We start from the raw sequence: 23920 nt of genomic DNA, 5'->3' as shown, positions 1-23920 counted from the left end.
TGTCCCAGCGCGTCGGGACCTCGAGAGGGATGTCCCCACCCCACCGACACCGCAGGGCTGCCCCTGTGCCGCTGCTGGTGCAGCTTCAGTGGATTTTCCTCCTTGGACTCAGGGGAGCCGTGGGGGAGGAGCTGGGCACCCACACAGGGGAGTCAGTGGCAGGTTTTGGGGAACTGTGGGTTTGTACCAAGGGGGTGGGACACTCCACAGTGGGGTCAGGGACCTTGGAGCACCTCCTGGAGCAGCCAGCCCTGCGTGGGGCTGCCAAAACCCTTGTCCCATGGATGCACAGCTCCCCAAGCCCTCCCACAGGCCGCAGTTCACCCCGAGACCCTGCTGTGGGGCTGGGGGCACCGAGAGCAGCCAGTGCTGGGGGACCCGGCTGCTCCCTGTCCCACTGGGATGGGATGGGATGGGATGGGATGGGATGCGGGCGCCCGGCGGCGGTGGGAGCTGCCCGGACACGTGTGCAGGGAGAGACGAGGCAGACGAGAGCAGAGGTGCAGGAGAAGGTTTATTGGAGATGCACAGAGGCTTTGGCAACACACGACCCCCTCCCAGGACGGGGGGACTGCCCGGACCCCCCTCGCCCCATCCCAGCCCCTCACCTCCTCCTGTCTCTGCTCCAGCCCTCCGGGACAGGGGGTTTGGAGCTGGCACGAGCCAGACTGGACACCCCCCACAAAAAAAAGTTAAATAGTTGGGGGCTGGCAGCTCTCCGGGATGGAGGTACCCCCTCTCCCTCTTTTCCCCCTCCCCAGAGCAGAGGATGGGGGAGAGGGAGGGAGGGGCCCTGCCAAAACCACCCCCACTCCTGGTATCCAGGCTGGGGGGACCGTGGAGGAGCTGAGACTCCTCCCCCCCAAAACCAACCAACCGAAAAAAAAGAAAAAAACAACAACAACAAAAAAAAAAACCTATGAAGAGATGCCGAAAGGTCTGGAGCGGGGGCAGGTGGGGGCCGGTCCCCGGCTCGGCTGGGGACGTTCAGTTCTTGGGCTCTTCGCCAGCCTCGCCGCCGTCTTCGCCGGCGCACTCGGCTGTCCATAGCGTGAGGTTGTCCCTGAGCAGCTGCATGATGAGGGTGCTGTCCTTGTAGGAGTCTTCGCTGAGCGTGTGCAGGTCGCCCATGGCCTCGTCAAAGGTGGTCTTGGCCAGGGAGATGGCCTGCTCGGGGGCGTTGGCGATCTCGTAGTGGAACACGGAGAAGTTGAGGGCCAGCCCCAGGCGGATGGGGTTCGTGGGCTGCATCTCCTTTTTGCTGATGTCCATGGCCTCTCGGTAGGCTTTCTGGGCCTTCTCTATTGCCGACTTGCGGTCGTCCCCGGCGGCCACCTCGGCCAGGTATCGGAAGTAGTCGCCCTTCATCTTCAGGTAGAAGACCCTGCTCTCAGGATCGCCCTCCTTCTTGATGAGATACTTGTCCAGCAAGCCCAGGACGCTGTTGCAGACGCTGTTCAGCTCCTGCTCCACCTTCTCCCGGTACTCATTCACCAGCTGCGCTTTGTCGTCGCCCTCTTCGGTTTTGTGCTCGATGCTGGAGATGACCCTCCAGGCCGAGCGCTGGCAGCCCACCACGTTCTTGTAGGCGACCGAGAGGAGGTTGCGCTCCTCGTTGGACAGCTCGTCCCCGTACTCCACCACCGCCTTCATGAAGTCTGCCATGTCCTCGTAGCGCTCAGCCTGCTCGGCCAGCTTGGCCTTCTGCACCTGGTGGTTTCTTGCCATGGCTGGGGCGCGGGCGCGGGGCGGACGCTTGGGCGAGCAGCGGGACCGGGAGCCGTCGGAGCCTCTGCCGAGCGCTGCCGCCGGGATTCGCTTTTGGCTGGGCGTCGGAGCCTCGAGCGAGAGCAGGAGGAGCCAGCCAGGTCCAAGGAGTGTCCTCCTCCTCCTCCTCTGCTTCCTCCCCGCCGAGCGCGGCCTTAAAAGGAAAATCGCGGTGAATCATCGCCCGCGGGCGGCGGGCGCTGGGGAGGGGGCGAGGGGGGCGGCCAACGCCCTGCCCTCCCCGTGGGTGCAGCACCCGCGGATGCCCCGAGGGTCTCCCCAGAGCCAACGCCCACCCCGGCACCCAGGGAACGCCCATCCCGCTGCTGAGAGGGCTTGGAAGGGCGACAGGCGCTGCGCTGTCCTTTGGAGGGGACGGGGACACACGGCAGCGCTCCGCTCTTCCCACCCCCCCGGAGAAATGGGCCGCGGGGTGTGGCCGCTCGTAAAAACGGGTTCCTCCCCCCCTGAAAAAGTCATATCGCTGTCGTTTTTAACATGGTGATTAACTCGCCGGTAATTGCGAGGGCTTGACGGGCAGGTATTTATTCCCACAGGTGGGGAAACCGAGGCAGCGGCTCCGCACCTCTCCCAGGCGCCGCGGGAAGGACCGTCCCGAGGAGCGGGGCACGATCAGCCCTGGCCTTTGAGCCGCCCCGAGTGGGACCGCCTGGAGCCCCCCAAGCACCCCGCGGTGGGAGGAGAGAGGGGAGACCCCGGCCCCCGCCCCGCTCCGCTGCCCGCGTCCATCCCGGGGCTGCCCTTCCCCATCCCACCGGGGACGCTTCCCATCTCTCAAGCTGTAAATGAAGAGTTTTAGGGTTCGCTTTTTGGAATTTTTAGGCTGTTCCCGGCTGGCCGTGGGCCGCGGCGGCGGCGCAGTGCCCCGATAGGGATCTGTGCTGCGCCTTGCGCTGAGTTTCACTCCCGAGCCTGTTGCCACACGCCGGGCGCTGGCGCAGCCCCGGCCCCGCTCCCGGCCCAGTCCCGGCCTTATCTCCGTGCGGGAGTGTGCGGGAAGGGCAGGGCGGGGCGGGCGGCTCCGGGCCAAGGCGAAAAGGAGCGTTGTGGCTCTTTCAATGAGCCTGACTCGCTGCTTTTTTCCTCCCTGCCCACACCCGGCCGGGAGCGCCCCGCGATCCCCCCGCGCCTCGCTCAGCTCCCGCAGCGGCCCGTGCTGCGGATGGAGGGCGCGGGAAGGACATGAGGACACTTTCCCCAACCACTTCAAGCCCAGGAAAACACCCCCAGTCTTCACATCTCTCCCTCTGCAGCCCAGAAAGGGATTCAGGGCTGTTCACCCCTTCCCGGCCAAGCCCCCGGCCCGTGGTGGGGTTGGGGTTCCCGGGTGCCATCGAGGGGCTCCCGTGGCAGCGGCGTGAGGGTGCCCAGCTCCCCCAACCCCCCCACAGCCCCTCCGTGCCCCCCCCCGAGTGCCACGTGCAGCAATTGGAGCTCCTTCCCCAGGTGAGCTGATCCCGTGGGAGCAAGTTCCGCCCCGCTGAGTCGGGAAAAGGCGCTTCCCAAAGGAACGGGTGAGTAGGAGACCACGGCCTGTGTCCCACCCTCTGCCCGGCAGACCCATAGAGACCCTCCAAGAACTTCCACTGGGCACAAAACACAGCCCCCACAGAGGGATTGGGGCCAAAGGGGCACCCCAATGTACCCAGCCTGCCAAAATCCACTTTCTTCTCTTGGAAAACCAGAGGTGGGAATCCCTGGGTGGGTTAATCTGAGCTCGCACTCCTTCGGGCAGCAAAGCCATAGTTTGGGTTTGGGGTCTGCAGTCCCCAGCCCTGGGGAAGGATTCAGAGCCTGACCAGGATGATCCTGCCCCACCCTGCACTTGGGCTCTTTAACCTGGTGCTGGCTCCCGTGGGGAGACCCCGGTGGGATCCCCTTCCCCAGCAAGGACACCTGTGGGGTGTGGATGGCTTGGCCTTGGATCTGGCGGCTGTGGCAGCCCCTGCCAAAGGTGCTGAGCTGCTGCCAAGTTTTGGCAGTGCCGAGCTGAGAGGAGGCTGCAGGGACGCTCTGCTCCACCAGTTCTGTGGAAAACCAGCGGCGGGTGAAGGGCAGAGCCCCAGATCCCAGCGCAGGGACTGTGGGTGAGCTCGGCTGCACCATCACCCCACAGAGCACCCGTGGGTGCCCCGAATGCCAAAGGGCAGCACCAGAAGGTGCATCCCAAACCATTTTGTGGTTCTGTGATCACCCCGGGAAGAGGGGCACCCAGTTAACCCCAGCCCTGGGGACGCTGCCCAGGCCAGCGCACGTCTCCAGCCCCTGAGCCGAGGGCAGGCGTGGGCTGGGCGCTGGCAGGAGGCAGAGGATGCTCGTGGCTGTTCCCAGCGGCACTGGAAGGATGCTCAGAGCCCGTCTGACCACCCTGCCCAGCCCTGCTGCTCCCCCTGGCCGTGGGGACGCTGCCAAGCTCCCAAAACATCAGCGGACAACGCATTTTTCCAAGGGGTGCTCACAACGCCCCGGGTCCTGCGGGCACTGCCCATTGCTCCTTCCCAGCCTGGCTTGGCCCTTCCCCCTGCACAGGCGGGTGCAGAGCCACGGATGGCTGAGACCGGCCCCAAACTGTGCCACAGCCCAGTGTGGGAAGCTCCTGGCTCCCATCCCCATGGCCACACGGCCGATGGCAAAGCGGTGCCAGCCCTCAGTGTCTTCCCTTGGCTCCCTGCTCGGGCCTGCCCAGGCAGGAGCCGTTCCCCTCCACCAGCGGAGCAGAGCCAGACACCAGCGTAAATAGGAGAAACTTTCATTTTGTTACAAAAGTAAAAGGCATAAATACATGGTGAATCCTACACGGCTGGGGCAGGCCTGGCTGCTCAAGGTGCTGCGGGGCTGGAACCCCTTCCCCTAAAACCAGAGCCGTGCTGAGATGAGGCTGGCAGGGGGGAGCTGGCCCGGGGGGCTGCAGGGATAAACTGACCAGGAATGAATTCCCATGGGGAGAGTCCTCCGGCGCACGGACACGGCTCGGAGGGGCTGGGGGGGGGTTGTGTGGTGCCCCTGGCTTGGCTGTAAACGCTCTGGAGTGATCCTGCTCCTTCCAAAATCCCATTGGAATGCCAACCACGACATTCCAGCATCTATGGCGGGCAGACACCGTCACTGAGTGTCCAGCCGGTGGCCACGGGGAGCCACCGGCGGCCTCGGGGTCCGTCCAGCGGCGGGAGACAGCAGGAACTCCGGTTATTGCACTCGTTGTTGGGGTGGCTGTATGGCTTCGAGCTCCGAGCCCGCGGGACGCCTGTCCCGGCTCCCGGAGGGGGCTGGAAAAGCTTTTCCGTGCCGCGGCCGCTTCCCCCCGCTCTGGGGGAGGGAGGAAGGCGCAGCCCTGGCGAGCGGAGGCACTCGAGGTGGTCATGGCTGTGGGCTCGGCTCCCGTGGGATCTCCACGAGAGGCAGAGGCTGCTGGGGCTCGTGGCACTGGATCCACCCAGAGCGAGGAAGAGGAGAGGGGAGGAAGAGAAGGAGAGCGTTAGTGCCAGAAACAGAGGAGTGAGGAGCAGCGGGAGCAGGGCGGAGCACCCAGGCTCGCTGGCAGAGCGGGAACACGCTGGGACAAAGGGAGGAAGGGGCTCCATCCCTGCCCCGAGGCTCAAGGAGCTCATGGGGTGCTGCAGGGGGGGGGCAGAGGGGCAGCTCCACAGCCCACGGGTGACACAGGTCACCGACATGCCCTGAAGGAACTTACCTCGGCCACAGGAGGAGGAACCAGGTGTTGCAGAGAGGAAAATGGGCAGAGGGGCCAGAGGGGTCACCTGAGCCACAGAACGGGTCAGGAATGGGGGTACAGGGGCCAGCCCTGTCCAGGCCACAGCTCCCTCCAACACCGAATCTCTGCCTTGGCCGGGGTCTCCTCACATGGCCACTGCAGGCTGTGCTCCAGCCAGCCCCAGGCTCCAGAACCCTCTGCCATCCCTGGCCACACGGCTCCCACCCGGGTCCCACACGTGTCCCCATGCAGACCGGGTGGCTCCAGCCCATGCCAAGCCCAGCACAGAGCCGGGGGAAACCAAACCCATCCTGTTCTGGCAAAGCCTTCAGGTGCCCCCTCACCCTCCCAGCCCTGGGACCCTGCCCCCGTGCCGGTGGGATCCTGGTGGGATGGATGGGGCACACGGATGTCAGCACAGCTGGGGGCGATGGGCTCCGAGGACGGAGCTGTCATGCAGTGGAGATGAGATGGATGGCTCGAGTGGGTGACAGGGAGAAGAAAGCACTTTCTTACCAGGCAACCCTCAGAAATCGGGGCAAACATCCGAGGAAGGGCAAATCCCGTCAGGCTGTGCAGGAAATGGCAAAGTCCTGGCAGGCATCCTCCTGGGGAAGACACCAGAGGTTATGCACCTCACACCTGGCACGGGGCCCGAGGGGCTGGCACAGACAGGGAGCACAGATCTCAGCTGGGGAAAGGACACTGAGGTGACAACAGTGGGGAGGGGACGAGCCCCTGCCCAGCCTGGAAATGTGGGACAGCAAAATCCCTTCACTCCAGCAAGAGTCACAGCAGCACCAGCCTCTGCTCATCCCTCGTGGCAGGAGCTTCCAGGAGCTTCCAGGTGAGGCCTGAGCCTAACAGAGTCCAGCTGGCACCTGAGAGATGCCCAACACCAGGACACACCCGCCCTCTTCTGTCTTCAAGGAGGAAAATAATCATCCAAGCAGTTAACTCTTTAAAAATAGAATTTTATTGAGTAACAAAGGAAACTGGTTTAAATAAAAACAGGAAGGAGTCTGGCCCCTGGTAACCCCCTCCTCACTGCTCCTCTGCCATCCCCCTGGCACAGGCACTCACAGAGTACAAAGCATGATGCTGGTGAACTCAGGGGGGCTGGGCTGCCCCCCAAAACCTGCTGCCCCTGCCCGAGGTTGAAACTGGTCTGTCTGATCCAAGGAAACCTGACAGCAGCTCGGCACTGTGAGCCTCTGCCCTGGTGCCAACGTGCACAACGCTCCCTGCGCAGGACAGAAAACGTTCTACGTAGAAAAAAGTCCTACAAATTGTGCAAAAATATCCAGCAGCTTTTAATAACATGATTCAAGTATTGCTACAAGGTTTGTGACTCTCCCTTCGCCCCAGGGACACAGAGCTGGCTGCCTGGGTGCTCATGGGTGAGCAGCTGGAATGGCTCCCAGGGCACTGGGGACAGCCCTGGGGACACTCTGCTGTTCAGAGACCCAAACCAAGAGCACACCATGAGCTTATTGGAGACCAGCACCCTCTCGCTGCTTCCTCTGTGAAACTCCACCTGGGAAGGGTGTGACCCTCAGGAATTCACACACTTTTCCGTTGCCTTTTGGTCTCCCGAAGTCCGGGCACAACCCAGGGAAGCTCCAGTTCCCAAACCTGACCCCTGTAGCTGTGACCTGCATCTCAGGAGAGTCACAGAGCACAGAGTGTTTCTTCTTCCCCATTAGAGGAGGGGCCCCCGACTCGTGTCCTTGCTGCAGAACGTGTCTGACCAACTGGCAGGGCCAAAACACAGCCCCCCCCAGCAACCAGCCAGAAACGGGACCAGCAGGGATCACCCAGGACAGCCTCACCTGCCCCAGCTCTGCTGGGAGCCAGAGTCCTCCCAGCTGGACAGCCCAACTGACCAAGGCACAGCAGCTTCTGGAGAGGGGAAGCTGCTCCAGCCTGAGAGACAGAGCAGCCCTTCCAGGTGGGCACAGGGAGCAGGATGTGTTCATGCAGACAACAGGGACACAGTGCCCACCTCCCACCTTGGCCCACCTCATGATTCCCGGCAGGATTCACAGAGATCCCCTGGAGCTCAGGGGCCTGGGGGCTCCCCAGGGATCCCCCTGCTTCCAGCACCAGTCCAAGGGTCCCATGAGCTGTCGGGCTCTTTCAGGCAAACCCCCTGACAGGCCACGTCACAGTGAAACAAATAAACAAAAAGTAATAAATAAATGTAAAAAAAGAAGGCAACACATGGCTCGAGTCCTTGGCAGCTCTGGGTCCCAGGGCTGTCCCTCCTGAGGCCGGGGACGTGACAGGGGAAGGAACTGGCTGGAGCAAGGTGCAGGCACAGCAGGCACTGGGAACATCACAGCACTGCTAGGGAATGCCTCCTACCATGCTGGTGTCAGTTTTGGCTCCAAAGGAAGGGATTTCGCTCTTGGGACTGGACGGGGTCCCGATATCTGGCTGGATAAATCCTCTTCTGTCTATCAAACTGGAAAACAGGAAGGGAAAAGGAGTTCAGGGAACGAAGACTGGAACTGGGAGCTCACAGGCCACAGGGAAGGCTCTCCTGGGAGCTGCTGAGCACAGCACAGGCAGGATGCTGGAGCACGGGGCTCCTGCCCAGCAAGAGCCACAGGCCCGTCCCATGAGCCACAGGCCCATCCCATGAGCCGCCCACCTGTCTTAACAAGCCACAGGCCAGCCCGAGCCACAGGGAGCTCTGGGCCACCACAGACTCAAAGGGGAACTGGCCAAAGGGCTTCACAACATGAAACCAACATTAAAGAGGAACAAACTGGAATAAAACACTGTTCTCCCCACAGCCTCCCAGCCTGGCTCCCTGAATGCACAGATTGACCAGCTTGGAATGGCAGCACCGCATTTTGGCACCTCTGAACCCAACAAAAAGCCTGGGGACACTTCAGGGAGCAGGGTCAGATATAAAATACAAACCACGCTTTACTCTGCTGCTGTTACACCAAGTTAGCACCACCGAGCTGCTTCACGACTCCAAACTGGATCCTCCTGGGATCCCCACATTCCCAGGACAGGCTGGGAGCTCCAAGGCAGGTGCTGAGCTCCAGCGAGGAGCAGAGCAGGGCCTGACTCTGGCCAACTGCACCACCTTGTGACGAAGCTGCAGCTGTCCTGTGCTCAGGGACACTCGCAGCCAGGGAAGAGCCTTTGGCAGGGGATACCGAGCATCCCTGGAGACCTCAGTGCTGGTGAAGCCCTGAGGGTCTCTGCCCTGCCTGGTGTGGATCTCCCTTAGCTGTTTGCCACGAGGCTCAAGCCTCAGAGTACAGGAGCAAAAATGTGCCAAGAATCACAGAATCGTGGAATGGTTTGGGGTGAAAGGGACCTCAAAGATCACCTCATTCCAACCCTGGCCACGGGGACCAGAAGTGCCTGTACTGGTATTGACCATCTGCTGCCAAATCCTTTGGTGCTGTTCTTCCCCTCATCCAACTGCAGGGTTTGTCTTATCTCCAAGTTCCGTTAAACAACTACAAGTGCTCCAAACTCATCACGTTCCAACACAGCTCATCTCCTACTCATCCATCTCCAGCCTTTCTCTGCAGAGTGGGAAGCTCTCCTCCTCACCATCAGAGCACATGTGTTTGTGCTGACGTGGACCACGACAGATCTGTCCTTCCCAAGGCCCCCCTCCCACAGCAGGATGCAATTCCCAGTGCCTGGAGGTCTCTTACCTGGGATGGAATGGTCCACACAGCACTGCACAGCAGTTTGTGAGGATGCTTTTATGGCTGTAGGGATTGGCAAACTCCGAGCCCCTCTTGTTTGACCAGGACCCTTTGATCTGAAAGGGATGGACACAGGTTAGGAGGGGAAGGATGCGAGAGCAGGCAGTGACACGGTAATGGATCCTTGCTGCAGGGGTGGGAGGTTGGGAGCCCCCAGGTGCTGCACAGCAATGTGTCACTGCCACCACTGTCACCACACACCAGTCCTCCTCCTCCCCTCGTGCTCTCCGAGGCTGGCAGCCCATCAGAGCAGCTCGTGGTCCCTCCTGGGTCCCTCAGGCTGAACAAACAGCGAGGGGATTCCCAGCCCAGAGGCTCCTCTGTCCCCAGCCCAGCAGCTGCCCGGGCTCTGCTTTTGAAACCACGTGTGGCACAGGCGGGTGGGCAGCTGCCACACCTGGCCTGGGCTGCACTGAACCATTACCAGCATTTACCAGCACATTTCCTCCTCTTGTTTTACTTCCTCTCCCCAGCTGCAGCAGAAGGCTGGAGCCATGGGCAACCAGGCCAGAGAGGCAACGGGCCACTGGTGGTCTCAGTGCTGGGGTACAAACTGAGCTTCACTCACACAGCCCTGAGCAGTTCTGCCACACCTCTGGATGTAAGGTGGAGGGGAAAGGGGAAAAGGCAAAAAAGAAAAGGGATGCAAACATGCCTTCTGCAGTGCTGGAAGATCCCAGCAAGGATTACAGGTACTTCTGGCCTGAAGGGTGAATTTTGATTCCAAGGATCAGACAGATCCTGCTTCTCCATACAATCTGCCCCACTCGGGGCACTCATTTGGTCTTTGGAGTCTGTGCACACCCCAGATTTGAAGGTAAATCTCATCAGATGTCTGTGCATCATTTGCTTATTAGAGATGAGGAACTGCCAGACACAAAGGGACTGGCCCAGGGTCCCAGAGGAAACCCGTGGTTACACGGGATGCTGAATTCAGATCACCAAGCTCACACCCAAATACACCTCTGGGCTTTTTAATCTCAGAACTCCTAATTTTAAGCAAGGCCACAAACAGACTGGAAAAAACACACACGTGATGGTTCTAACTCAGCCACCTGGAAGTGCAGCCGTGGGCACAGGCAGTTTGCTCTGCACTGGGCTATCACAGGCAGTGAAACACTGCACTGAGGAAGCCAAGAGTTCCCTGAAAACCTGCTCAGGATGGGCCATGGACAGCCTGGCAGCAGGACAAGCACCCAGGTACTTACATCTTCATTCGTCGTCAGGTTGGAGGCGACTAAATAAGTGTGAAAACCTGAGAGGCCCAGAATAGACCAGACTGAGAAAAAACAAATCACCAGCTCCAGCACAGTGAAAACAAAAGTCAAGGAAGTCTCAAGGAACAAAATCATCCTGCAAGGAGAGGCAGAGGACTGTTTGGTGAGGTTTGGGCAAGCTTCCCGTTCCCTGAGCTGGTCCGCAGGGATCCACCAAGGCACAGCCTGCTCCAGCTCTTCCCTTTTCACCTCAACTTGCGAACTGGGAAACAACTTTGTCACCCACCCTTAGTCCCAGGTAGCCAGGGAGCTAAATTAATTTGAGGAAAGGACACCAGGGTGACCTGCAAAGAGCTCCTGGCCCCTCTCTGTTAGTGATTAGTGGTGCTGGGCACCCCGAGCAGCTGCTGCCAGCAGAAGGATATCTCGCAGGGGTTGTCTTCAGAGTGGCCAGGAACCCATCCCTCTGAGAGCCTGCAAAGCAAAATACAACAAGGAACGGCATGCCAGCAGGCAGCCCTGCCCCTCCAGCCAGAACTCCACCCCCGTGGGCCGTGTGGATGTGTCTGAGGATGTGCCTGAGGAACATCTGCAGTCTGGAACGCTGCAGAAACGTCAGTGCACGGATACGGCTCCGGGAGCTTTGGGGGTGGTGGGAAAGTCACCTTCCCTGCCAGGGGAAGGGTGGATGCACCACCAGCTCATCTGCTCTGGGCAAGAAAATCCCATCCCCAGCCCCCAAAGTCCCTCTGCAGCGAGATGCAGCTGGATCAGAGGCTCCTTCATGTCTGGGACCCTTTAATCGCTCACCTGGTGTGACCCACCCAGACCCTTGCCGTGCTGTGTCCCACAGGAGCAGTGACCCAGAGCTGTGCTGGGAGCACCACAGCCCCTCCAGGCCGGGGACTTACGCAGGGTGAGGTGGGTGACGACACAGGCGAAGATGAAGGCGGTGAGGAAGGACAGGGACAGGATGAAGGCGTAGAAGTAGCGGTAGTTGCGCTTCCCCACGCAGTTGCCCACCCAGGGGCAGTGGTGATCGAATCTCTCTGGAACGAAGGCTCGTGGTGAGGGGGGCTCCTGCCACCTCGCACCCAACACGGAGCAGACTCTGCTCAGCCTCCCAGAATGAGGAGCTGCAAACCCATCTTCCCCCTCCACCTCGAGTCCAGAGGCACAGAGTTTCCGTGGTGTCTGTACCAGCCTGGGGACAGCCAGGCCACACACAACGAGGAGCCCGCTGCAAACCTCGTGCTTGTGGAACTGCATTTTCCAGAACCCTCCTCCCATAACTGGGGAAAAGAGAGCCATGGAGTCTTGGATGTGCTGCCCCTTGCCCTGAGCCACTGCACTGGTGCTGCTTTGAATTTAAATGCAAAGGAGACAGCCCACCCAGTATCTTCTTTTATAATCCTTCAGGAGAAGCAAAAAGCAATCTGTCCAGGAACACAAGTGACAGGATCAGTGACAGGACCTGAGGGAATGGCTGGAGCTGTGTCAAGAGAGGGTCAGGCTGGATATTGGGAAAAACTTCTTCCCCCAGAGGCTGCTGGGCACTGCCCAGGCTCCCCAGGGAATGGGCACGGCCCCGAGGCTGCCAGAGCTCCAGGAGCGTTTGGGCAGCGCTGCCAGGGATGCCCAGGGTGGGATTGTTGGGGTGTCTGTGCAGGGCCAAGAGCTGGATCAATGATCCCTGTGGGCCCCTTCCAGCTCAGGATATCCTATTACTGACCACATTTCCCCTCACACCCAGCCCCGTGCCCCCTCACCGACGCAGTTGTCGCAGACGCTGCAGTGGGAGGTGCGCGGGGGCCGGAACATCTTGCAGGTGTAGCAGTACTTGAGCTTCACCACGTACTTGTTGATCACCACCTCCATGGTGCGGGCCGGGGGACGGTACGTGGAGCTGCCCACGCTGTCTGCAAGGACAAGGAGGGGCACTCACACCCCTGTGTCACCCCTGTGTCACCCCCAGCTGCCTCCTAGCCGGAGCAGGGGCTGGCACATGCTCTCCTGGCTTGAACAGAAGACAAGACAGGATTTGTTGCAGGGTGGGCAGCCAAGAGCTCCAGTCAGCTCCTCGCAGCATTATTTATGGCCTGTCTTTGTTCAGTGGCAACGCTGCTGGGATGCCAAGAGGAAGCAGTAAGTGCCCAGCGCTGTGGGAACGTCAAGTAATTTATAAATAATGAGTGTAAAGCAGCAGCCCAGGAACAGCAGCTCATCTCTGCGTGTCCAGCGGGTCACAACAGCAACACAGGCTGTCAATGCACGTGTTGCTCTGCCTCTGCTGTGACAGGAACCTGGGTGGCCCTGGCAGGAGCATCCCTGCCACTGCCTGTCACCCCACAGCCTCCAGGGATTCCTCCTCCTCCAGGTTTAAACGGAGGATTTTTAGGGACACTGCAAGTTACATCCGTGTGTGCTGGCACTGCATTATTCCCTGGGGACTGGAGACTGTTCCCGTGCACAGCAAAAGCTGGGAACCCACTGTGTCACGTCGGCAGTTTTGGGGGTTATTCCTTTAAGTCACTCCCTAAAAAGTACCTTTCCAACTGTGAGGAATTCTTTGAAAATAGTGATGCAACCGTGAGCATGTTAAGAGGATAAAAAGTGGATTATATTAACAGTAACAGCTGGCACATCAGGCAGCATCTGCAGCCAGATTACTGCTTTAGGCCCTTATAAATAGAAACATGGATCACCACTCTGGGGATATTTAAAAACCATTTTTAAAGTCAGATGTAGAATTACTGCCTTGCATCTGTCTTCCGTGGGACAGATTCAAGCTGTCTCCCATCAGCTCCACTAAAGCATTTATTACAACCTGCCACATCAACGAGGTCCACAGCTCCTGGATGCAAACATCTCCTTGGCTGTCCCCAAACCAGCGTGACAGAGCAGTTTTTAGAAGAGGACAAACATTAACCTACTCTAAAGAACACCCTGCAGCACAGCAGGCTCAATGGCAAATCACAGTATCAAAAAGCATTAATTATCCTTCAACTCTGCTGCCTGGGAAAGTGCTGGGACTGAACAGGAACAAAAAGCACCTGAGCTGCTCTGCAGATCCTCTCTGAGGCACTGCCTGCTGTGCCAGAGGAGCTTGTTGCACCTCTCACCACGACTGGTGAACACTGTCAAGCCTCACAGTCTGATACTCTGGATTCTTCTCCCCCCTGGACAAACCTTAAGGAGCCAAGACCCAAAAAAACGGGGCTCACTGAGCCTGAAAGGTGCACAGACACACACACAGAGCCATGCACAGAACCAAACACAGGAGAGGGGTCAGAGCTCTCACCAATTCGCTTTTCCAGGTCTGCAGCCTCACTGGGGGTGGCTCTGGGCAGGATTCCTGGGTCTCTGAAGCTCGTCTGGAGCAGGCAGCTGATGACAAAGAAGAAGAGGACGGCGGCGATGATGGGGATGGCCAGGGTCAGGTGACTGGCAAGGAAGGGGCAGCTGTTGAAAGATAAATGAAATGGAATTGTTATCAATCATTGCACAGGCCCACTGTCAGCTGGGACATCACACCACAAACTGCCATGGAGTAGCGAGCTCAAGCACTGTTGCTTTGTGGAGCCTTGTGGGTCAACAACCTTTTTGGAGGCATCAACCTTTGGGGGTTATCAACCTTTTTGGGGGTGTCTTGTTCAGAGCCAGGAGTTGGACTCGATGATCCTTGTGGGTCCCTTCCAGCCCAGGATATTCTGAGTCTATGAACAGCAAGAGCCAGCCCCTAAAACACTGGAGTGGAACTGGGAAGAGGGGGTCTGAGGCACCAAGACACACCCAGGGCCCTGCACACAACCTCTTTGATCTTCTGCAGTCCCAGAACCACATCTCGAAAACCCACCAGCTGCCCCAAAGCCTGGTCACCTCTACAACAGCAGCACCAAGAACACAGGAACAACACCCCGTGCTGTGCAGGGATCAGAATCGCCGTGACCAGGATCCCATTGGGTCCAGCGCATGGACTTGGCTTTGATTCAACAGCTTTGCTGCCTCTGGATGACTCTGTGCCCTTCAGGGCATGCCAGATGTTTGGCTGAGGACACCTCCCAGCACCGGGTGCTGTGACAAAGCCACCAGGCACCTCAGCAGCTGACCTGGGGCTGTTTTTCCATAGACGGGGACCGGTGTGATCACACCCCACACCAGGGCAGCTCCGGTACCCGCAGGTGGCAGCTGAGGACAGCAGAGGACACAGCCCTGCACACACAGAGCCACTGTCCACTCCTGCAGAGGACTGATCAGCACAGGACAGGCTGCCCCAGCCGTGACAGCTGCAGGCAGTGCTCAGGCTCTGCAGCACTCTGAGAGGATTAAGCAACTTTTGTTTCACCTCTCCAGCTCAGCTGTCCAGAACAAAGCAGCCACCGAGCAACAAAACCCCTTCAGTCCAAGCCTGAGCCCCTCAGTCACCAACAGAAAGGTCTGTGAAAGTAGAGACGTGAGCTTGTTGTCACCTCTTTCCTGGGAGAACCTCCAGAGCCCACTCTGCCCCGCCAGGGAACAAGAAATCACATAAATCATAGAATCCCCAAATGGTTTGGGATGGAAAGGACCTTAAAGCCCATCTCATTCCACCCCTGCCATGGGCAGGGACACCTTCCAGTATCCCAGGTTGCTCCAAGCCCCAATGTCCAACCTGGCCTTGGACACTTCCAGGGATCCAGGGGTAGCCAAATCTGCTCTGGGCACCCTGTGCCAGGTTTTCCCACAGAAACCATGAAGTGCAGACACAGGCAAGATGCATTTGCTGTCAACCAGCAAACTGCAGCCTGTGCAACAGAGGCATCCTGCTAAAATAACAACTTGGAGAGCCCCAGGGCATCTTCAAACTCGAGAGAGTGACTCGGCAAGAAGGGAGGCAGAGCAGATGTCCTGGGTTCTCTGCCTGGCCACACAAAGCCGTTACTGTGCTGAGCTGCCCGTCAGCCCCAGCCCGGGCAGAGAGAGCTGTCAGGGCGTGGATGATGCTGAGAAAGGGGTTTTTCCATCGGGATGCTGTGTCTGCTTCCCACAGCTGCCTGTCCTTTTCAGCTCATCTGACTTCTCAGAACCTCTAATCCGATCAAATACTTTCATCTCCCCACCAGCAGGCTCGGGCAGCTTTACTCCGACACTTGCAGGGATAACGCCGTGATCCAAAGGCAGGCGTGGCCCCCCGCTCCAGGGAAAAGCGGCTCCCATCCCTCCCGGGACAGAAACAGAAGCAGGACATCAGAACCCTCCGAGGTGTCAGGAACCCACAGTGATCCTTCCCCAGCTCCCCAGGGCAGCTCAGGACACAACGGGATGCTCCTGGCTCTCCCCTCTCTCAGGCTGCAGGAGCAGGGAGCTTCCCTGGACCAGCTTTCCAAAGGAAAGGGGCCTGGGGAGATGCCGCTCCCTCCTCCCCAGACTCCGCTGCACAGGGGGGGCCGAGCTCCAGTGCAGACCCTGGACGTGGGACCCCGAGGCGTGTCACCATTTAGAAGAAACACTGTTCCTAGATCCCAGTGGTGGACAAAGCCCACGAGCCTTGGGGGTTTCCCGGCTGCGATTCTGGGCCAATTCTCTTCTTGGGAGCAAGAGGGGAGACTTGGCGGCTGCATTTAGAGGCCGGGGGGGCATCCTGGGGGCATGTTAAACCCCTTCCTGGGGCCAGACAGAGCAAACAAGGTGCAGAACAACCCCTGCCCCTCATAAACACACCTGGGGACAGGTGATGGGGCAGTGACTGCCTGCAAAGGGGGTCTGGGGCCTGTACCGTGGGAAAGGGCTCGGGGGGCAGCGGGGAGAAGGGAGGAACACCGGGAATCCCACGGGGGGAAGATGTCCCCCAGCCCACCCCCTCCCAGCACGGGGGCCAGCGTGGGTTGCCAGCTAACCCCGGCTCCCCCAAAAGGAGGGGCTTAAGGAGAGGGACAGGCGCTGCTCGGAGCCCCAAGGGGAGGACCCGAGGCACAGACCCCGCACGGCTCTGGGGTCCCGGTGCCGCGGCGGAGGGGGGCCCGAGCCCCGCCGGCCCCAGACTCACTCGAAGGCGAAGAAGAGGCCGCTGGTGGCCAGGATGAGGCCGAGCGTGAGGGCGAAGACGCCGCTGTGCCGCGCCAGCATGAGGCGGCCGCCGCAGTAGAAGCGGTTGCGGCCCGGGAACACCTCCCACTTCCTGCGGGGCCGCCGCGCCGCTCCGGCCCGCGGGGGAACGGCGGCCGCGGGGGGCGGCGACCCGCCCGGGCCCGGGCCCGGCGTCGCCGCCGCCCCGGGCGGGATCTGCCGGTACTCGCAGTCCTTCATGGCCCCGCCGCGGCGCCCGGAGCCCCGGCCCGGCCCCGAACCCCGGCCCGGCCCCGCCGGCCCCGCCCCGATCCCGGCCCCGCCCCGCGGCACAGCGCCCCCTGCCGGCCCCGCCGCCCCACCGGCAGCGAGACCGAACCCCGGCCCCGATCCCAACCGCGATCCCGATCCCTGCCCCGATCCCGGCGCGGCAGAGCGGGCTGAGCCGCCTCTCCGGTAACTTTCACGTGTTTATTGGGGTCGTGCATGTGCCCACACAGCGCCCGCCACCCCCTCCGTGCCCCCTGCCCAGCCTGGCTCGGAGCCTGGAACCGTAGCCGGCACCACGGGAAAGGAATCAGAGTAGTCTGAGCAGCTCAGGGCAGATGCACCCTCCCTGGCCAACTGCTGTGCCCACAACACATCCCAGGGAATCCCCAAATCCCTCACACAGATCCTGCTATAAATCAGTGCCTGCTACAGCCTCCCCCAGGAGATGCAGGAACCGAGGAGCATTCCCCATCCCGGGCAGGTGACGGGAATTTTGGCTGTCAGCAATGACAGCAGAGCGGGGCAGGATGCTGCAGCATAACACCAGGGAGAACATCCCGTCTGGGACATGGTAACGGAGGAGTAACACCTTTGTAACTGCAACAACAGCGTCATCACAGCCTCGTCAGGCTTTTAGAGCAGGTTAGTTTCAGTTCTGACCAGAGCTCCTGTCCCACGGCCAGTCTGTGCCAGCACAGCCCACTACGTCCATGGGAAGAAGTTGCAGTGCAGGATCAGTCCCAGCAGCCAGTAGCACAGGAAGAATCCCAGGATGCTCTTGCTGAGGGGCGTGATCAAACGCCAGTTCAGCAGCAGCCTCACGACGAGGTTGTCCGGAGTCCCCTTCCCACAGGAACCGGGAGATGTTCTGAGAAGAGGCTTCACAGAGGTTGGATTGTCAGTCCCTGTGCTCCAGAGTAAAGGTTCGTGTTCCTGAAGCAGGTGAGCAGGGAACCAGTACAGGATGGGAGACGAGGAGCCAAGGAACCGGGTCAGCACCTGAAGGCAACAGGCAGAGGAGAAATCACCCAAACTGCTGTGACTGTCACTGCCCCAGCCCCACAAGGAATCCCTCCTGTGTCCTACCTGCACGTGCATGCAAGAGAATCCAAATGCCAGCAGAGCCGTGGCATGGACCACGTACACGAAGGCAGCAGGGCCACAAAATCCATCTCTTGGCTTTCCCTTCTCTTCACTCTTACTCCTCTCTAGACCAAGAGTCAGGCAGTGCCGGGGGTTTGTGCTGACATAGGTCCAGGCAGCCCATGAGCCCAGAAGGGTGACAGGCAGAGCAAGCAAGAAATTTGGGAGCTGTCTGAGCTCAAAGTACCTTAGAAAGCCCACGTTCCAGTAAGTGTCTTGGATATAGGAATAGACCACAGGGAAGCGCTGGGAGCACCAAGGGGGTTTAGCCCCATCCATGCCTGCCACACGGTAGCCCTTGTCCCGTGCCAGCTGCAGCAGTGGCTCGGGAACGGTCTGACCCAGGCCCGTGCCAGGGCTGCAGAACCTCACGTAGGCATAGTATTGAAACAAAGCAAAAGGCAGAGAAATCCCGGCACACATCAGGGCTGCTGAAGATGCCAGGCTAAGCACCTGCTTCCACACCAGAGGGAGCTTCCTTACGGATGCTGATCCCACCTGCAGCTGGAGGGCAAAGCCCTTGCTGCGGGAGTAGAGGAAGAAGCCAGCGTTAATCAGCCCGTTGGCACGGGCCCCAGAAGCCAGGGAGAAGAGCAGCCCACTGAGCCAGCTCTGCCCCTTCTCCAGCTGCCACATGGCACTGAAGGCCAGGAAGGCAAACATGCTTTCCGAGTAGGCAGCTGCCATGAACACGCTGGCAGGGCTGAGGGAGAAGAGCAAGGCCGCCAGGAAGGCCTCGCCGCGCCGCCGCAGCACCGCCCGGCCCAGCGCGTACAGGGCAGCGGCCGCCAGCACGGACAGCAGCGAGTTCAGCAGCGCGGCCGAGAGCAGCAGGCGGCTGCGGGGCCGCAGCTGCGGGGGCCACAGGCACGCCAGGGCCCGCAGGCTCAGCGGGAACAGCGGCAGGAAGGCGCAGTTGTGCTCGAACAGGTACCCGCGCTCGGCGATGAACAGGAAATGCTCGGCGTCCCAGCGGCCCAGCCCGCCCAGCAGCCGCTCCAGCAGCGCGTCCCACGGGCCCGGCGCACCCAGCCGCGGCGGGGAGAAGGCGTCGGCAGAGTGATCCGGGATCAGCAGGTTAAACACAGCCTGGAAGACAAGAGAGGGATGAAGGCTGGCAGAGGTGCTCTGGTACTGAGAGAACCGGGCAGAACTCCTGGGGTTCAAACAAGGGGTAAGGGTGGCACTGAAGCCAGACCCCCTCAGATGGCCATGAGGTTCTGAAAAGGTGCAAACACAACCTTTTGGGGTATTTACATCTGAACAGAATAATGCTCTGGGACAGATCCAGCACGAAGCCCTGAGGAACTGGCCAGGGAAAGCTGCTCATGGCTATGACTGGGCTCTGTGCTGGCTGTCATGACCAAGCTCTCCCATGCTCAGTGCAGAATATCTCTGGAAATAAGACTTGGGAGGAGCGTGCAGGAGGAGATCATTGTTCCTTTTCTGTGGATAAACACACTTTGAGCCAAACCAGCCTCTTGCAGCAGCGGCGTGAAAACACAGCAAGTTACAAGGACATTTATGCAACTTTAGTTAACAGCAACCTGTAAGTAAAACCCGTGGCTGCAGATGGTCTGTTGACTCTCCAGAGGAGAGGATGATTTCCCCATTGTGCAGAACCAGCTCATGGATCTCAGGGGGTACTGAAGGAAGAAGCCTGGGAGCAGCAAACCCCAGCAAAGCCTCTCTGTCTGGAGGACAGACTTGCCTGCAGCAGCAGTGCCAGGGCCCGGCAGCGCCCGGCGAACCACACGACCTCTCGGAGCTGGGGGTCCTCCCTGCTCCACAGCTCCATCCCGTGCTCAGGAATCGCCTCAGTAGGTCACCGATGCCAGGGGAATTCTCCCTCCAGTTTGGGAAACCTGGGTTGGTAAACAGAGAGGACAAAGAAAGGCATTTCTGGCTTCAGCCTCATCTGTGAATGTTGCGCCTTTGTTTGCAGTCAGGCACTTCAAAGGGTGCAAATCTCTGTGAACAGGAAAGTCGCGTATGGAAAAGATCATGGATCTGGGAGATGACGCAGAGACCTCTTTGATATTGTTCCTATTAAAGAAGAAATCCCTGACTTCTTAACCTTGGCCAAGACACTGAGGGAGAGAGGTTATAGTGTGTTCTCTGACCCTGTTCCTCACCGGGCCCGAGTAAATCCCTGGAGCAGACAGGCTCCTCGGCTGCCTCAGCAGGAACACCAGCAGCTGGAGCCAGGGCTGCGCCAGGCATCCTCACACACATCCAGCTCCAGTGCAATGAATGGGATTTAAGCCTCTTGTTTTTGGAACAGAGACAGAATTCATGTGGACTCTGAGCGTAACCCCCATGTCAGCAGCTGCTGAGTGGGGCTGGTGGTGCTGCCAGGAGCTCCCTCCTCTCTCCTGCTCCATGTTTGCCCCGGGAAGCCCAGAATGGATTTACTCAGCTGGCTCATGGCACCAGCTCTGCCAGAGCAAGGTGGAACTCAGGCACACAGCTTCCCCCAGCACAGGCAGCACCTCCAGGACGCAAACTCTGCCCCACTCCACCCTCACCACCTGCAATTTCCCAGTATTTTGGCAAAGCTCCTGGCACCTGCCTGCCGAGCACACTGCACATGCTGAGGTGGCTCCCGTCCACCTCCTCCCTGCAAACCTCACCTGAGGGATTCAAACCTCTTTGTGGAGCCTCCCCAGTTTAGTTTCTGCATGTCCTGGGTGCCGTGGTGGCCCAGCTCTGAATCCCTGGCCCCGAGCCACGGGAAGCGGGCAGGATCTGCTGTGCAGCTTTTTAAGATAAAACATTTCTTCCGTTGGTTTCCCGGCCACCAACTGCTTTTCAGTTTGAGAAACGCACAGCCCAGAGCTCTCGCTGGGTGCCAGTGACACCACATCCTGCCCTTCTCTCTGCTCCAGCACTTTATAACACACAGAGACCCCCAAATCGATCACTCCACAAGCTAAAATCACTGAGCTTTCCCTATTGCCATTGTGGAGAAAAAAACCTGCCAGGTTGAAACTGCATGAGAGGGCAGAGAGCAAATCCTCAGCAAGGCAAAAGCCAAGATCCAAACTGGCTCACTGACAGCTCCAATCTCCAACCACAGGGTTATGCTTCCTATTTAACCACAAATAAAAGTTTTAGGGTTGCTCCTATTCCCCTTGTGCTCCCCAGCACTCACAAAGCAACTGGTGGGAGGCACATTCTCCTGCATCACGAAGCTGTGACGTTATTTTAAGCGAGGGGACACTTCAACCCAGCTGTAAACTCTTTTAAAGCACATTCACAGCTGCAAATCCTATTAAAGCACAGCGGCAAAAATTGTCCCGGCACTTTAAATATAGTTTTTTCAAAAAGCACAGAAAAAGCCTCGCCTGAATGTGCCAAGAGAACTCAAAGCACGCAGCTTTAAAAAGCCTGTTCCTGTCACGACGCAGCACACCTTGTAACAGAGCAAAGCCTACAAAAGAGCTGCAGCCCACAAGCCCCGTTTGGATAGAGAACGCAGCATCGGGAATGGCTCTGCCCCAAAAATCCTGTGGGAAAGAGCACCTGCACAAGCACAAAAAGGAGAGGGAGAGGCAGAAGTGTGCTAAAAATATTCCAGCAGAAAAAGATGCAAAATCTTAATTAAAGATGTTTTCCTCTCTGGGTTCTGCGCTTCCCTTTGCTCTCAGATGTGAATCACGGTTTGGAAGCAGCGCTGAAAGAGGGATGTGAATAGGGACAGAGCAGAGGCTGGGTGAATGAGGACGGGAGCCGGGATCCGGCGGGTCCGTGCAGCCGCAGTGCGGGCCGGGGACCAGCCGGTGGCAGCAGCCGCTCGCCACAGAGGCATTTCCTCCGCACGGCCGGCAGCCAGCTTCTGCCGGGGGTAAGGAATCCTGCTCCAGCCTGCATCCCAGCACAGTCTGGGCACCTCCTGGTACCCCTCCAACCTGCTGTGAGATTCAAGAGACGCTCCAGACGTGTTTTAAAACCCCTTCTAACCAGGATGCCAAAGGAATACAGCAGGATTTTGGAAATCCTGTTTGCCTGGTGCTGTTTCTGTGGGCCTGGGAGCTCTCGGCCATCTCTCCTGCCCGGTTCCATCCGGAGCCTGCAGCTCCAGCAGTGCTTCCCTCGTATCTGAACGCAAACGGGAGTGTTTTTACCTGTTGCAGCAGCTCACAGGGGTGAACTAAATCTGCTCTGGTTCAGAACCCAACTGTGCCCGCTCCGCTCGAGGCTCGGCTGCAGCTCCGCATCCCACAGGGACGGGACAAGTCCTGCTCTGCACCGCTCGCCCGCGGAGCCGCCGGACCCGGGACTCCCCCAGGGCTGTTGCCGTGGCTGTTCTCTGATGGCCAAACCCGCACGGGCAGGAAGGGGACGCAGAGCTCTCCCCTCGAAAACAAGACAAGCTGGTGACTTGCAGAGGCCTCGGCAGAGGCTGGATGGTGGCTGAAGTGCACGGTGGGGCTGCTTCCAGGATTAAGGACAGCTACGACCTGTGTGTTTGGGAGTGCCCGGACACAGGAGGGCACACGGAACAGTCGGGCCCTGAGCACACGGGGCTGTCCCGGGGCCGTCTCCAAACCCCCCCGTTATCGCCCGTGCCGCCAGCGAGGCCTCACAGCGCTGGCGGGGGACACAAACCCCTCACGACCCCAGCCCGGCCCCGCGCCCGACACACGGGCCCTCTGCCGCTGGCTCCCGCCAGGCCTCACCGTGCGGCTCCTGCCGCCCAGCGCCGGGGCCGAAGGCGGCGGGGACACCCCGATCCCGGTCCCGGTCCCGGTCCCGATCCCGATCCCCGTCCCGATCCCGGTGCCGGTCCCGGTGCCGCAGCGCCCCCTTGCGGAGGGAGGGACGGAGGAGCGGCCCCGCCCCCCCCCCCCACCTGAGCGCGCGGCTCCCTCGCGCGCCGGATCCCTCGCGCCGCCCGCTCCCCCCCCCCCCCCGCCACGCGCGCGCGCGCAACTTCCGGGCGCGCCCCTTCCGGCGTCACGTGGCGGCGGCGCGCGCGTGTGCGCGCGGGGGGAAGGGGCGGGCGGCGCCATCTTTGCTGAGGGCGGGCGGGGACGCGGCCGGGCCGGGACCGGGACCAGGGACCAGGGACCGGGCCAGGGACAGCTCCGTGCGGGGCCCAGGGCTCTGCCCCGCCAGTAGCGAGCAGCACACCGACCTGAGCAGGGCATTGGGCCCGCGGGAGCTGCGCCCTCTGGGGCACAGGCTGGGCCCGGCTACCCCCAGCCCCCACATCCATGGACTTCCCTCTTTCCCAAGCCTCGCCTGGCAGAGCGGCCAGAATGCAAAATCCTTCATGCTTTGGACCCAAATCCTTCCTTTCCTAGAGGAGTTCGTTAAACGCCTCTCTCTGCCTCCCACCTCTCTTCCGTTGGAGAAAACTTGGCTTCACCCCCAGCCAGATCCGTGATTAAAAACTGTCAGGGTCTGGGCCTGCCCGGATCCAGCCTGGGATGAAGGAGAAACCATCACGGGCTGCTGCGGCCTTAAGGAGACTCCCTGACTGCTTTTAACCAGGCATCAGGCTTGGAAGAACTCACGTTTTCTCCGCTGGAAAAAAAATGGGGAACGGCAGAGTGATGGGGGTCAAAAAGGTGTTTCAAGGAATTCCTGTAGGAATGGAAGGATTTGGGTACAAATCAGGCCCAAAGCATCAAGGATCTGAGCTGCAGGCAGGCAGGGTCGGAGGGCAGGCGTGGCTCCCCGAACACTCCCAGTGCCATACTGGGAACACCGTTCTCATTCCACTCATTGCTCGTCTCTGCCCTTGAATTTCACCGTTTCAGAAGCGCACGGTGGCCGTGGCTGTGCCACACAAGTGCAGGGGAGCAGAATTACTCCCCTCGGCTCAGCTGGGTGTATAAATACTGGTGAAATGGGTCTTCAGGAGCACTCCTGACTCTCCTTTCCCTCCCCAACACGGCATTCACTCCAGATTAAATCCACCACCACACAAGCACACACGAGCTGCTCACGTTACCTGCTTCCACCTCGCTGATGGCTCCTTTCTGTCCAGGAAA

At 59.8% G+C, this 23920-nt stretch overlaps 3 protein-coding genes across 7 annotated transcripts; all 3 read right to left on the bottom strand.

Moving 5' to 3' along the window:
* Nucleotides 1-501: 501 nt before the first annotated feature.
* On the bottom strand, nucleotides 502-1901 carry SFN (stratifin). The gene has a single exon (XM_048327165.1). It carries the CDS (start codon nucleotides 1726-1728, stop codon nucleotides 988-990), a length of 741 nt encoding a protein of 246 aa, XP_048183122.1. The 5' UTR covers nucleotides 1729-1901; the 3' UTR covers nucleotides 502-987.
* Nucleotides 1902-4517: 2616 nt separating this feature from the next.
* ZDHHC18 (zinc finger DHHC-type palmitoyltransferase 18) lies at nucleotides 4518-16777 on the bottom strand. Of its 3 annotated transcripts, XR_007208049.1 has the most exons (10): nucleotides 16486-16777; nucleotides 13762-13922; nucleotides 12230-12379; nucleotides 11372-11509; nucleotides 10886-10934; nucleotides 10452-10554; nucleotides 9190-9299; nucleotides 7868-7967; nucleotides 6017-6108; nucleotides 4518-5211 (listed from the first exon to the last, which is right to left on the bottom strand). XR_007208049.1 is itself a non-coding variant. In XM_048327163.1 (9 exons), exons 1-9 carry the CDS (start codon nucleotides 16743-16745, stop codon nucleotides 6067-6069), a joined length of 1113 nt encoding a protein of 370 aa, XP_048183120.1. In that variant the 5' UTR covers nucleotides 16746-16777; the 3' UTR covers nucleotides 4518-6066. The 3 variants fall into 3 exon arrangements, 2 of the variants coding, with proteins under 2 accessions (XP_048183120.1, XP_048183121.1); XM_048327163.1 differs by having other exon boundaries at nucleotides 4518-6108; XM_048327164.1 differs by lacking the exons at nucleotides 4518-5211; nucleotides 6017-6108 and having other exon boundaries at nucleotides 6454-7967.
* Nucleotides 16778-16957: 180 nt separating this feature from the next.
* On the bottom strand, nucleotides 16958-22759 carry PIGV (phosphatidylinositol glycan anchor biosynthesis class V). 3 transcript variants are annotated; one of them, XM_048327356.1, is made up of 5 exons: nucleotides 22601-22759; nucleotides 19630-19783; nucleotides 18106-19007; nucleotides 17862-18018; nucleotides 16958-17774 (listed from the first exon to the last, which is right to left on the bottom strand). In XM_048327356.1, exons 2-5 carry the CDS (start codon nucleotides 19714-19716, stop codon nucleotides 17478-17480), a joined length of 1443 nt encoding a protein of 480 aa, XP_048183313.1. In that variant the 5' UTR covers nucleotides 19717-19783; nucleotides 22601-22759; the 3' UTR covers nucleotides 16958-17477. The 3 variants fall into 3 exon arrangements, with proteins under 3 accessions (XP_048183313.1, XP_048183311.1, XP_048183312.1); XM_048327354.1 differs by having other exon boundaries at nucleotides 17862-19007; nucleotides 22601-22752; XM_048327355.1 differs by lacking the exon at nucleotides 22601-22759 and adding an exon at nucleotides 22046-22527 and having other exon boundaries at nucleotides 17862-19007.
* Between the last annotated feature and the right edge of the window lie 1161 nt (nucleotides 22760-23920).

The sequence above is a fragment of the Corvus hawaiiensis genome, chromosome 23 (genome assembly GCF_020740725.1).
Source record: "Corvus hawaiiensis isolate bCorHaw1 chromosome 23, bCorHaw1.pri.cur, whole genome shotgun sequence".
NCBI lineage: Eukaryota > Metazoa > Chordata > Aves > Passeriformes > Corvidae > Corvus > Corvus hawaiiensis.
This window is presented reverse-complemented; position numbering and strand designations above follow the sequence as displayed.